The following is a 14,711-nucleotide window of genomic DNA, read 5'->3' on the forward strand; positions in this document are numbered from 1 at the left end:
AGCCCACTCACATGGGACACCAGCTGAGACCTTCTCTTAGGAAACTGACCCACTCAGCCTGTGTGAAATATTGCTGTGTTTTCATTTTCCCTGCATGTAAAAACATTGTAACAGATCAAATCTGGTGCTGCAGTGCGCTCACTATGAATTCTCTGTTCAACCAAGTGTGTCAGGCAAAGGACGGCGTGTTTGTGCAAGACGTTTTATACCCTGAGAAATAAAGACTGTTTGGTATAATATGTGCTGTGCTTTGTGGATTTTGATGCTTGGTGCTCAGTGGTGAGATGGGATGAGAGGAGTGTGTGTGTGTGTGTGTGTGTGTGTGTGTGTTCAAATATAACTCCAGGACATGTATATAACCTTTTACCACCACCGTGGTACATGAGAGCCTGTGGACTGTACATGAAGAAATGTTTTCATTTTATGGTGAGCACATGTTTGTAGCCTTGCACTGTGCCAACAGGATTTCGTGGATTTTGTCAGAAAAGCAGGCCATCATGTCTGCCATCAGCTGCTGAACATGTTTTTTCATGTTGTTTTGTCTGAAGTCTTGTTTAGGAATGGCACCACTTGGACATCAAGAGCAACAAACCCTGCTGCGCTCAGCTGATGAATATCAGGAGAGAGCGGTTGAGATCTGAGTGATGAAGACACACACACAGGGCGCCTACAGAAAGACATCCAACTTCAGACTGGATCATTGTAAACACACTCTCTGCTTCCAGGCACTCATGGTTATGCAAGAGCTTTATTTTGAAGCCTGTCATGTGACATTTGGTTAGAGGTCTGTCTCTGGTCTTGGAGGCAGTGTGTGTGAGTGTGTGTGCTGTGCTGGAGTACAAACTGCTCCGCTCTGACTGACTACACAGTTAGTGAAAAATGAGAAGGCCGACTTTGTTCTCGTTAGATCAGCTGCTCTGCGACTTAAGCAGTGCCAGGTCCCTTTGGATGATATTACTCAGCCCCTGATGCAAATCTTCCAAAATGTCATTAATTGAATTCTAATAGAAAAACAGTATCAGAAAGATGATGATGTCAGCAAACTGTCAGTTTTGATTTGATGCATTTTATTTCATGCAAAGTTTGATATTTGCGTCGACTTTAGCTGCTACAAAAGTTTCAATAGCATAAAACTGCTGATTAAACTAAATGTTGCATTAACTATCATAGCATTGTACTGCAGCCACATGTGTTTTGTTATTATTTACATGGAACAGCAAACAGAGAACACTGAATACACACTACATTTGTGTTTTGCTTAAGCAAGTTGTGCACACATACACACAAAAGAGAAGCTGCCAGAACTCAAAGCATCAGTTTGAGGCTCATTTCCAACTTATGTTATAACTTTACCGGCTCTCTCCCTCTCTTTGTGTGTGTGTGTGTTACATAACATAAAGAGGAGCCAGAGTGACATCAGTGCTGACTCTTAACGAGCAGAACTGAAATACAATCTCTCCACTTTCCTAACAAGCTATAAACCCAATCAATGTGTGTGTCTGTAGACAGCTGCTGTGTGTGCATGTGTGTGTGATCACATAGAGATGGCAGTTAAGAGAAAGTAAAGAAATGACAGATGGAGAGAAGGAGAGAATAAATAATCTTATAGAAAGTGACAGAGTGACGGTTAAAAAAGAGAAAGAAAAGCTCCCAGAAAATGACAATACAGCGTGTGAAGCTTTCATTATATATAGTGAATGTCAGCATTATGTTTCCTTTGAAGGAGCTATTTGTAATGTGATGCACTGTTTTTGATGATGCTGAAAAGGTCAGGGTGCTCCTCTGAGCGCCACATGGACTGTTTACCTGAATGCAACCAAAAGAAAGAAACCAGAATCTTGTCCCTTCAGCCCGACCTTTCGCATAACAATAACATTTTTTAAAAAAACAAGACTTACCTAGAATAATCACTAAACAAGTGATATCACTACCTCTATGTGCCTTATCCCTGCCCGCTCTGCTCTCGCACAAACACACTTTTCTTTTGTACTTCTTATCGTTTTGTTTCTTTTTCTGGAGTCAAACCCACTCCCTCTTGCTCATACGTGTTGTTTATGTGAACAACATGGAGATGAGGTATATGCGTGTACTTGCGTGTTGTTCAGAGTTCACAGCGTAGGTCAGGTGGCATTTATGCAGTTGAGAAACAGTGTGACAGTTTACACCCACGCAGCTCCCTCCTGCTGTCCTCCTCCACGCATTCTGCACATCCCTCCTGAGGGACACACTAGTAACAGCTGACCACTGCACTGTTTGCATTAGTGCCGATAACACCGCATGCACTGTGGTCAAGGTCAAGATGGGCGACACACAGAAGATATTATGGTGCAGCGATGTGTGGAGATTGGGCTTGGGTAATACTGGTATACCATTTAATTTATCACTGCTCATCTGTGCTGCACAGATAAAAGCGCTCTCTGTTGAATAGAATAGAATAGAATAGAATAGAATAGAATAGAATAGAATAGAATAGAATAGAAATACTTTATTTATCCCAAGCTGGAAAAATTTTGCGAACTCCACAACAGCAGCACTGACAGCAGAGTGGATTTAGAAGAAAGGCTGAGACATTGAACTATGAAAATAAAAACTAGCATTCACTGTCCCCACTTTTATAGAATATACATTACCGTTCAAAAGTTTGGGATCACTTGGAATTTATTTTAAAAAAATGTTTTTTTTTCCAATGAAGATGACATTAAAGTAATCAGACATACAGTCTAGACATTGTTAATGTGGTAAATGACTATTCTAGTTTGAAAAAGCTGATTTTTAATAGAATGTGAATGTTCCAATGGTACATTGTGTTAGCTGATCGTGTTAACAAGGCTAATTATTAGAAAACTCCTGTGAAATGATGTTAGCACAGCTGAACTGTTATGCTGATCAGAGAAGCTGGGCTGGTGACCCCAAAGTTTTGAACATAGTAGTTGTTACAAAATGTCAGCGTGCAGTAAGTATATGAAACCTGCACAGGTGTTCTCAACACAAAGCTTTGATCAGGGAGATGTCGCTGTCACTCTGGACAGCAGCAGGAAGGAATGTGTGGGTGGAGGAGGTGAGTCAACATCCAATCATGAGGCAGGCACCAAGTTGGTTATATTTTATACTTGGACAATACAGATAATTATTGTGATTTCCCTTCCCTTAGATCTTGTTTAGTTTAGTTGTGTTGTATTGACTTGTTTGAAAAAAGATAAATTGCTAACACATGAATCCAGCAATACAGACACAAAAACACAGCTAGAACAATGGACTGTGTAACTGCTGTGTTTTTATTCCAGACACGTGCAATAACTGTCATTTGTAGGCTGTTCTGTTTAAATCATTGACCCCCTATTTTAAAGTATTTATTATTTATAATGTCAAACATTGTATGGGTATGAATGGGTATGGGGGAGTTGTGTTTGTATACATCAAATCTTCTATATGTCATTGTATTGTGTACAATGACAATCTGTATTGTCTATAAAGCTGTATGCAACAGACCTCATCTATAGAAGTCTATGTAACACTGCTTCTCTGTTTCTATCATGGCAGGAAAAAACACAACTGTGACTACATAATAACTGGAACCCAGAGCTGCAATTAAAGCTATTAATTCCAGCAGTACTTTTCTGACCATGAAACATCTACTGTGATAAGAGTCTATTGAGGTGGTGAGTGATGAGAGTTCCTACCTGCTCAGCCCGACTTTACATGTGAAGTCTGCTCCTTCACAGCTGAAATTATTTGGAAGTAATGACTACACACTTCTAGGAAATGGATTAGTAACTGATATTGAGAGGTGGGAGAAAGCAGCCTCCCTCTGTGGCCTCTTAAACCAGATGTAACCAGCTGGTACACACACACACACCACCAGGCTTGTAGCCAGAACTTTTGTCCTCTTCTTAACTGTGTGAGCTAATGCACAATGAGAGAGAGAGAGAAAGAGGCCCAGATTCAGCCGTGCAGAGGAAGAATCTTTGTGGCAGACTGTTCCTTGAAGGTTTGAAACTGCTAGAACTCTATTCGTTTTCAGCTCTGCTGTTTCAATCAATCAATCAAACACTTGTGTTTTCAGACAGATGAGTGTGCAGTGTTCCTTTTAGGACGTGTGTTTCTGTTTGTTTAACCCAGAACACACGGCGGGGGAGAGAAAGGGTGTGTGATGGGGTGAAGAAGGGAGTCAGGTTCATCTGATGGACTATGAGTCATGACTGATCCCTAAAGCAGAGGGAGGATCATTCTCCACAGATCCTGGAGAAAACATTATGAGTTGTGATTATTATAGAAACAATTTTATTTTAGCATTTTAACCCGAAACTTTTTTTTCTCTATTTACTTAAAGCTTGACAGTCTTTTATACTTATTAAATGTCAGAAGCCACTCGTTATTACATATACCTTACCATACCTTTCATATCAAAGTGAAATAACCTTTGATCTTTGGGTACAAACAGTATCATTTTTTTCCTTAACTACATTTGCATAAAGATTTGTTACAAATAAGGTCTGGTTCTCAACGAACAGCCAGAAACAGACTTTGTGACATCACTGTGAACTTTGACCAACAAAACCAGTTCATCCTTGTGTCCACGTGTACATATGTGAAAGTGAAAGGATGCCCTCATGCTCCTTTTAGTTTAGCAGCAGTTTACTGAATCTTTATGACATCAGTGTTGCTCTGATTTTGCTGTGGTAAGCAAAATTCCTCAACATCTCTGTTAATGGACTTGTACACATTCTGCAACATGCATTAATAATCCTGTAATCAATAATGCAATAATCCTCATTAAGTCCAAAGTCCAATCCATCCACCATAGCGTTGTTGTTAAAGTCTTATCAGTTGCTTCTGAGCAGCAGTCATGAGATATTACATGAACTTATGATCGAGCTGTGCTCCTCAGAGCTCCTGCTGCTGTACTGCGGTGGTTTTCGGGCCAGTCACAAGATGAAACAGCTGTGGGGAGAATGAAAGTGTCTCTGATCACAAGATCTTTAAAAAACCATCTTTAAAAAAGTTTCTTTATAGTAATCAAATTTAGTGTTGAAGATTTATTGTAGTTTGCACTTACAGGAAGAAATGGATTCGGTGAATTATTGCATTTTAAACAACCACTCTGTCTGAACACAGACATGCAGGTAAGAGAAGGCTTCATTTGTCCACGTTATACTGAAACCAGACACTAAAGAAATAGTAAAGGTCCTAAATGTCCTCAGTGTGGAAGCCTGCTCACAGTGAATCTGGGGTAAAATACAAATTAGGTCAAGTTAGAATTAAAGCATTATAGCACACAAATAAAAGCCAATGTTATATTAAAACTGAAATATTATAGCCAGTGAGGGGGGGTGGTCTGTTTTTCATATTTTTAGACTCTGTAGTGACAATGGGGACATGCCAAAGGTTAGTGTGTTCAAAAACTGTGCTTAAGACATGTTAAAATCGGTAAAATAAGACTGTCAATGCTTTTGCTTTGCTGATAATGTTTTCTAACACCCAGAATCACTTCCTGTCCTTTTACCAAACATACCTTGTTGTTATATTTAAAGTATCTGGTGAGTCTGCTGCGGGGTCAATGGCCACACTCTGTGTGTACTTAGAGACAAGTGCACAACTTTAAAAACAAAGGCTGGTTATGCAACAGAACCTTGTATCATCATCACTATAATCACTGCTTAAAGGGCTATTAAAATAGAAAAACTAGGTAGGAAAAAAGATAATAGAAACAGAACAAAATAGAGAAACGTATTGCTCCTATTTATGTCTAATTCTGATTTATTTGGTCCACAGTTTCAGGACTTGGCATTAAGTATCATTGTGTATTCTACTTTTCTGTGTGAAGGATGTTTGGATAAGGACAAGGAGATAAGAGACAAAGAAACACAGAAAAGAGGGAAGGGAAAAATGTTTGAGGGAGAAGGACAAACACAGACGTTCGATCAGTGGCAGGAGGTGAGTGTGTGGCTGAGAAAGAGAGAAAGAATGAAGCAGTGAAGAAATGTCGGGTGATGTAAGAACAGCAGAATGTCCGCTGATCAGACAGCTGCTTCTTTCACATTCTCTCTTATCTCTGACCTCACGCTATGTGTGTTTGCTACTGTACATACTGATGTCCCGATATATGTGTGTATCAGTTCCAACATGTACGCTTGTGTGTGTAACCAGGTGTGTTTAAGGGTGATCAGCTGTGCCTGTGTTTCAGAAGCTGGAATGCGCTGCCCTGATGAACCCTGTTATCACTGACTGAATATTTATATTTAGCATGTTTCTGTGCATTGTTGATTACAGTCTACATGCATGTTGCCAGTGTGTGTGTGTGTTACCATAAAACATCGATTGACCAAAAATCCGAGCTGCTATTCCTGATAAAACAGTACGCATGTTTTGTTTTCATGTCAAATGTAATCTTTTAGGTGTTTTAGAAATAATAAAGTAACGGAAATATCATGACAGAAAGGAAGTGTAATGAAGAGGGTACAGGAAGTCACAGTAGGTGGAAAAGAAAAATGAGAGGAAGCGAAAAGGGATGTCAGGAGTTTTTCCGACAATGATCAGTTTATCCAACATGCTCACACACACACAGAGGATGTGTCTGGGTCTGACATGGTCCATCCTGCCAGCAACAGAACAGCTGACAGTGACATCTATTTTCAATGTGTGTGTGTGAAAATCGATGTGTGAGCATTAATGCTTACACTGATGAGAGTGGGGTCTTGAAAACATTTGTGTTCAGAGGTTTGTCCAGATTGAAGATAACATCTGGATTTGTTTTTACCTTTATCGTCACATATATGGTACATCTTCACTCTAACATACATGTCTGATTTCCACAATATTATCACAATACTACTATTTCATATTGTTCTCATACTGTGGATTATAATACAGATTAGATATGTGTACCCCTGAAAAAGGCTGACACCCTGTATTTTAACTGTACTACTGTGACCACTGGAATGTGTGTGTGTGAGTTGGGACATTGCTAAACAGTATGAAGCATGAGGGCAACAGGGGCCAATCCAGTTTTAGGAACGAGCAGAGGAGATCGAAAAAGACTGCAAGTCTTGATGAATGCCTGCAGTGTCTAACTACAACCTGCTATTGTGGTCTAGCTGTCTATATAGGACCTGTTGGCTAGATCGCACACACACACAGAGTTCTATACGTACAGTGTCAAGTCTAGGTAGTTGGCCTCCTGTGGTTCTCTTTCACAGTCATCAGTCAAGTTTAAGAGTCTGGAGACAGAAGCAACTCCCCCAGCATGCACACAGCTGGACAAAGCTGCCATTGAGCTTCATAGTGGTAGCCTTTTGGAACCATTTTTTATAGTTACTGCAGTGAAAAATCAACTAGCCACAGCTGAGAGATCAGCCAAACATAAAGTCGTGTGTTGAAAATGTTGGGCAGAGAAACTGCAGAAGTGATTTTCAGTGTCTAAAAAAGGAGTAATTTCATGTTTGACTGGTGAAGAGGGGAGAGCAGTCCAGAATTAAACACATCCAAGGACAAAGCAGTCACGTTCACTCTGACACAGACTTTAGTGTATTTGGGCTGTATTTCCATCTCTTAGCATGAGAATAAATGCCCATACAAACACACTCTGCATGCTCTGCCTGAACACACTCACTCACACCAGTGAAGCTGCTAATCTTCACCACGAGAACACAAAAACATCCTGTCAAAGACAGCGAAATATGTGTGTGTCTAGGAAGACATTTTTAGATTCCAAGGACAGTGTGTGTTTCCTCCCTTGCTTTCTATTGTTCCTGCTGCACCAGTGATCCTCGGGGAGCGGTGCAACCACCGGGGCTGTAGAGGACAGAGAGGCCCTCAGGCTGATGGGAAATAATGTCTGCCCCCTTTTGCTTTGCCGGTTTCTACAGAGAATTGTACATAACACATATTAAATGTTATGTACAATTCTCTGTAGTGTCTTTCGTAAAATGGCTGTAATCACAAGCAACAGATGGGGGACAACCAGTCGAGCAGTTTAAACTTCACCAGAACAACAGGGTGTGATTAGTTTGTCAGACCTGGTTAATGATGTGAGCAGCTGTGCTCTTCTGTTGGTTCCTGATGGCTCAACCTTCATGAACCGTCACGTGGTTACTAGATACTCACTAGTTTTAAACTGTTGTGAAACTTCTGTCTTTGCTGCCACCTGCAGTCTGAGAAGATGAATTGTTGGACGTTGTTCAACCTGCTCCAACAGAAGTGAATTCTTTGTAGTGACCACTGATGACTGACTGAATTCTGCAGATATTAAATCTATAAACAGATTTCCACATTAAAAGTCTTCTGATTAATATGCTCATGCAGTCTTGATTGTTTAGAACAAACGCACACAACTAGAGAGATCTGATTATTTAAAAAATGTATTTGTATGTACTTACATACTGGTGTCAAAAGAGTATGCACCAAAATGTCACATTGACTCACAATTACAAAGAAAAAGCGTTTTCTTTTTCCTTCAATTACAAGTATTGAAAAATCTATGTACAGAAAAAAGGGCATGGTGACGATAGAACACTAGAAACAAACTTACAGTCACACGATGTTTTAAATGAGGCGTCTGCAAATGAAGAAGAGAAAGACATTCTAAACAGTTACACTGTCGTGGTGCTCTGGACTTCAAATTGTATTTCCACTCAGAAAAAGAATGACCTTGCCCGTCCTCTTAACAGAGTGGTAGCAAGGTGTTTTCAGAGTGTGCTCACAGAAAGGGTTTTTTTTCTTTCAAAAACTGCCAGAGGACTGAATCATCAAATCTGAAATGATGAACAGATGAGGGGACTTTTTACTTAAAAGACATCTTAGAGATACTCGTAAAAAGGTGTTACAAGGGGAACAGACAGGGACAGTTACAGCGGTAGCGGGAGGTTGGAGTCCTGGAGTTAAGCTGTGCGTGTTAGTGGGGGAGCAGTCCAGGGCTTCAATCGCCACTTCTCTCTGAATAGACATAAAAGGTTTGCTTCTGTCTCTCTGTTGTCATATCTTACATGAGCTTCTAAGCCCTGGCAATTTTCCAATCTGGAAATATAGAATTTAAATAAGACAAGACACAAACCAGGAATGAATAAAGGCAGGATGATGATGACATACTGGGCTGTTATGTGACCAAAATTCTCTGTATGGAAAAAATATAAATGGCAAAACTACAGCAACTGGACTAATACCCCAAATCCATCAGTTCCTCTCTTTATAATGGGTGAAGATGAAGTGACTCACAAACTGGTAGAAATCTCCACATGAGAGGAGCCTGAAATAAGGTACCAACATATTCAGTGCAACACCCGTTCTCACAGCATCATGGAGCTCCAGTGGGGAACACAGAGTACAACAGTGACCTTAGTTATTCTACAGTTATTTGCAACTTCAATCCACAACCATCGCCTCCTCTCTGGGTTCAGTTAATTGATGGGTTAATCTCTGCATTTTTATACTGCAATTCCACAGGGGAAATGCATGTGTCACACTGTAAAATGTGAACAGCGATTAGACACATGAACTGCCCTCAAAACTAAAACAAACTGAAGCCACCACATCTAACATGGTCTGAACAAACGCAGAGAGCTGTGCGTGTCTGCAGGGGTGGTGGGACAAATGTTTAGAAATACACACCAACCTCTGCAGACTGGTTCTTCCTTCGCCCCTCCTAATGGCTACAAATACCTGAAAATGACTGTGCTCTTCAGCATGCCAGTAAGTGAGTCTGCCAATTCTGAATTTAGGAACTAAAAGTGTGTCCAGCTTCCAACTGGACCAATCAAAACAGGATGTTTAAAAATGAAAATCCACCCAGGACAGAGCATAGAAAAACCATATGGATGATCTAAGTTCAAGCTCATGGTCTTAGCAACCATATGGTCTTTGTAATAACTATTTCAGGGTGATGCGTTTGTGAGGTACGGATTTAATCAGAACAGAATGCGTCTCTGGTGTATCTGGGGTAGCTTGGGACCAGCTGCTGCCTCTGGGATATTTTGTTTCTTTTCCTTTAGTCACTTTTTGCCCTTTTGCTGTCATTTCCATTCTCCTCCACCTCAGTCCCTTCTGACTCCTCATGGTGCTTCCTCTTCTTTGTATCATCTGACTCAGCAGGGGATGGGTGTGGCTGGAAGGTGATGATGATGCAGGTCATGTTGTCACATCCTGTCCCATCTCCAGATGTGTCAGGGGCCAAACAGTGGTCCAACAGCTGTAAGGACATCATGAGATTAGAATTTCTAAACCCTCTTAAAACCAATGTGTATGGGTATTTAGTACGGTTGTTGGTTGGTTTTGATCATGGCACTTCAGTACAAAGTATAGCAGTGTTAAGAGATATTTTTATAATGGGTGCAGACAGTAAAGATAGTAATTTTGCCAGAATTTGTGAAACACAAATACCACCACAGATGTGTTTCCTTTACTCTCACCTCTTCCACTATGGATGAGAGGGGTCGGGCTTTGCCACTCTGGTCTGGTTTGATTCTCTCACTGATGAAATCCACCACCTCCTGACTGCTTAACACATTCCTGCAAACAAAGAAACAATACAGAATAGATGAATAAATCATTGTAATTGTTGAAAATATTACAACTTTATTTTATAATTTCAAAAAACTGCACTAGCATGTCTTTGTATTAAAGTACAAGTGCACGTAGCTGCAGTTATTGACAGTTTGCAGGCATTTTTAAATTTTTAACAATTTTATGTCATAGTTTATTATTTATTACCATTCAGACTTACCAGATGCCATCACAGGCTATGACCATGAAGTCGTGTTCCTCATTAAGTGTCAGAACTTTGACATCAGGCATTGCAGATATCATCTGTTCCTCTGGTGGCAAAGCCTTGTTCCTCTTATAGAAGTGGTCACCTAAGAGTCAGAGGACATGTTAACCATTTGGTCCTCACGAAGAAACTGCAAACTGCTAAAGAGATTCATTTAGATACAATTAATCTCCATATCGCCTACCAATGGCTCTGGATAGGTTTAGTCCCCCATTGACTCGTCCATCCATGGTAACTTTTCCTCCAGCATTTTTGATGCGAGCCAGTTCCAACTCGTCCTCTGGCTTGTGATCGTATGACATGTCAACAGCTTTGCCTACAAAGATGCCAAAGATAAACACTTTTATAAAAATACTTGCCACAAAGTGCTACATATGTGCAATGTGACATCATCGGCACTGGACCAACATGTCAGTTTCATACTTTGGTTTAGAAACAAATAATTCTCCTCTTGTATGTACTCAGACCTACCATGTTCCGACACCACGCAGCGAGAATCACCAGCGTTGGCCACGATCAGTTGCTTCCCTCTGATAAGAGCCACAACAGCTGTGGTGCCGCTGTCTGACCCTGGCTGTGAATACACAAACATGGGAGACTTGACAAATCTCTGAATATTTATTTCAACATATCTGGAACATCAGCCATTGCATGAAGCAGACAAGACTATCTGAATAAAGTTCTTCGCCTTATGAACCAACACCTTTAGTCTTTAGCATGTTCAGCACAGAAAAGAGTTTCAGGCAGACATTTATCTAGGTTTTGGAGCCAACTGACAGCAGACTAATTGATGAATTCAATCCAATCAATGTGGTTTTTTTATGCAGGAGATCCAATAATAAGCCTGAAATGTTTATTATAGTCTTTTTGATTGCCTACACCGTTGCCTAAAAATAACGCCAAGTACATCCAAGTTTTATTTATTAAATAAACTTTGTAGTTTGTGCACACCTCCTCTTTGCCATCCATTCCAGGTAGACACATTTCCTCATCTTCATCCTCAGAGTCTTCCTCCCCTTCCTCTGTATCCTCCTCTTCCTCATCCACTTCACTGCTTTCGCCCTCTTCCTCTTCACTGCCATCCTGACGAAGAAAAAGTTATGACAATGGTTTACAAGTTATTCAGTGAACGTTCACAGCCAACACCACAAATTATTCTGGCCTCCTGCTCTCACCTCTTCGTCACTGCCCTCCTCCTCCTCTCCCTCCTCAGATTCTTCACTGTCATCAAAAAACCTGGACTTGGAATCTCCTGCAGCCTTCGAGGACAAAGAGGAACAGGAAGGACCTGCGTCTCCTTCGGCCTTACCAGCCTTTTCTTCTCCATTGGAGCTCCCAGACTCTCCACAGTCTCCTGTTGTAAAGAGAATCAAAGACAACACAAGATGTTGGACAAGTGGAGAATGAAGTGGTACAAAATACAACATATAAGAGGAAGTGCATGGGTATAAATTCTCTGAACTTCTCTGTACCTGCACCACTCCTTTCACCGCCTCCTGTTCTCCGGCAGGCTCGAAGCTTGGACCCACATGCTGCTCCGTCGCCTTCCTTTACCTTCCCATTGCTGTCCTCCTCCACTTCTCCATTTAGCCCCTCTTTCTTCTGCCCATCCCCACCTTCTCCTGCTGAGGACTCTGGATGTGAACAGGATGCCTTCTTAGCAGCAGCAACAGCACTAGAGCAAAAAAGGGACAAAACATGGGATAAGTATGGTGATCCATATTTTCAAGATCATAAAGCCTTAACTTCCCTGGGTATTAGGTTTAAAAAACACCATTGCAACAGCAGTCTTACTTTTTTTACAATTCAAAACAATGCATTTTTACAGTACCTGAGGGCAGCAGCATGTTTGACAGCATTGCGGTTCTGGCCGTAGCGTACCAGCAGCTCCTCTATGGTCATGGTGGCCTCTTCATGGAGTAAAGCTGTCTCCTCTGTGTCCACTAATACATTGACAAAAATACAGTTTCAACATTTTAATCTACCACTGTATGCATACTCTCCAAGTCAGCTGCCATTCAACATAGATGGGAGTCGTCACATTCCTTATGACTTGCACGTATGTCAAACATTATCTGGTAAATGACATCAAAGGAGGTGTACTCACAGTCATCCTCCTCTGCCACCTTTTCTGTAGGTGGCTCCTCAGTGGGCCGTCCAGCGATCTGGACCAGCTCCTTGATAACTTCTTCTGTGGTCATTCTGCTGTCAACGGCCAAGAAAGCATCCTCCAGTGCCTGGAAACACATGCATGTGCATAAGTGCTTGACAAAGGATGGAGCTGTTCACATTCTCATAATACCCAGATCCTAATCCTGTTTACTTTGTAACACGGCCAATCACACATTTAGTCATAAACATTTGTGCTACAAAAACATGTTCCATTTCTACATATTTGTACCTTTTGAAGTTTGCCATCTTTGTAGGTTTTCTGCTCCTTGATGATCTCAGGAAGATACTTTGAACAGTACAGAGCCACCTCTTCACCTGATGACCGGAACAGCAGGTCATATACATTTTCAGGATAGGTGAACCGTCATTCAAAACTAAAGTAAAAACAAGCTAACAAAATAATATCTGCGTTACCTCCATGTCCATCATACACTGCAAACATGGCTGTCTCCACATCAAACTCTGGGATACAATTGTGAGCATCCTGTGAAAAAACAAAAGCACTCAAAACCCAACAATAAAATGATTCTTCAGCATTATCTTTGTTAGCTCTGACCGTTGTTGTAGCTTTTTATTATACATGTACATTTTTCTGTTAAATTTTCTTCTGTAAAGCACTTTGCATTACAGTTTATCAATTGTTACAACTAGAAATAAACAAATACCTTGTCTTTTCACTGATTTACTCAAAAAGTAGTTAGAGATGGCTCAATGGCACGATCTGTGTGTAATAAGTACGTATTTGCAGTGAAATATCTTCACAGAACATCAACAAACATTTACAACAAGCTCTTTTCTCGTTTTCTTTCACCATCACTTCAGCTTCTATCTACTCATATCCCCTTTGCAGCCTCACATATTTTCATTTTCTCTTGGTGGTGACCAGGAAGCAGAGTGGCAACATGCTCGTCTTTGATTCATATTGCGATTTACCTCCATGGACACTCGCCAACCCTGCATGGCAGAGAACCCGTAGCTCATGCTGCTGTTGCCGCCGTCGGAAGAGGTCTTGGTCGTGTTAGGTTGCGACAGATATGCCCCCATGGTTGTCGGTTTCTATGGCTTTACACCTGGGGAAAATACGACACCGGAAAAACATCACAATTTTGCTTAAAATAAAGACACGGTCGCATAACACAGTGCATTCCAGCTGCTTCACCAGCTTTTTACGGTAGCTAGCTAGCTAGCTAACGTTAGCGACGCCACAACAAAAAGTAGACGCATCAGCTAGCTAACATCACCCTGCTAACAGGAGCAAACCCGGCTAAACTTCCAGCAGTAACCTCTGCCCCCGCCATGCAAGCGGCTGCGCAGTTTGAGAGGGATCAAACCCCCAACACTAACTAGTGACTTACCTATTCTGACAGAGCGGGATGAGCTTATCAAAGGGTCCAAAATTGGAAAATTCACATAGGAATGATTGCACGTGTAAAAGCAAAAGCCGCTATCAACACAGACCAAAAAGAAGCAGGAGCAGTGGAGGAAGTCAGCACGCGCGCATGTCCATTTCCTTCGAAAAAGGGGGAGTGCCCAAAACGTACGTCACACGCAATCATGGCTTACGGCTCTTCACAGACCGCACATGCGCAATGCGAAGTGAAAGCAACAACACACTGCTAGTTAGCTGTATCAAAGTATTACTAACTACCACTACATTGCAGTAGTAGTGGTAGTTTGGATAACATCATCATTTTAAATATAAACACAACCAAAAATATTGATTCTGTCTATGTGTGCCTTCCAATCACGTGACCTTCCAAAAATCCAAACAACTTTCTAT

The 14,711-nt window shown here is 41.1% G+C and overlaps 1 protein-coding gene across 2 annotated transcripts; it reads right to left on the reverse strand.

The window, feature by feature from the left end:
* Window positions 1–8,982: 8,982 nt before the first annotated feature.
* Window positions 8,983–14,439, reverse strand: ppm1g (protein phosphatase, Mg2+/Mn2+ dependent, 1G). Of its 2 annotated transcripts, none has more exons than XM_028402539.1 (14): window positions 14,287–14,439; window positions 13,865–14,001; window positions 13,346–13,415; window positions 13,161–13,246; window positions 12,867–12,996; window positions 12,591–12,702; window positions 12,232–12,434; window positions 11,935–12,116; window positions 11,711–11,842; window positions 11,231–11,333; window positions 10,944–11,075; window positions 10,715–10,844; window positions 10,401–10,500; window positions 8,983–10,180 (listed from the first exon to the last, which is right to left on the reverse strand). In XM_028402539.1, exons 2-14 carry the CDS (start codon window positions 13,973–13,975, stop codon window positions 9,980–9,982), a joined length of 1,692 nt encoding a protein of 563 aa, XP_028258340.1. In that variant the 5' UTR covers window positions 13,976–14,001; window positions 14,287–14,439; the 3' UTR covers window positions 8,983–9,979. The 2 variants fall into 2 exon arrangements, with proteins under 2 accessions (XP_028258340.1, XP_028258342.1); XM_028402541.1 differs by having other exon boundaries at window positions 9,980–10,180; window positions 11,935–12,113.
* Window positions 14,440–14,711: the final 272 nt, after the last annotated feature.

This window comes from Parambassis ranga, chromosome 3 (assembly GCF_900634625.1).
Source record: "Parambassis ranga chromosome 3, fParRan2.1, whole genome shotgun sequence".
Classification (NCBI taxonomy): Eukaryota; Metazoa; Chordata; class Actinopteri; family Ambassidae; genus Parambassis; species Parambassis ranga.

Coding starts and splice junctions, on each gene's coding strand:
- ppm1g (XM_028402539.1), bottom strand. CDS start 13,975: ATGGGGGCATATCTGTCGCAACCTAACACGACCAAGACCTCTTCCGAC. Junction 13,416..13,864: donor GTTGGCGAGTGTCCATGGAG/GTAAATCGCAAT, acceptor GTTTTTTCACAG/GATGCTCACAATTGTATCCC. Junction 10,181..10,400: donor TCTCATCCATAGTGGAAGAG/GTGAGAGTAAAG, acceptor ATGTCCTTACAG/CTGTTGGACCACTGTTTGGC.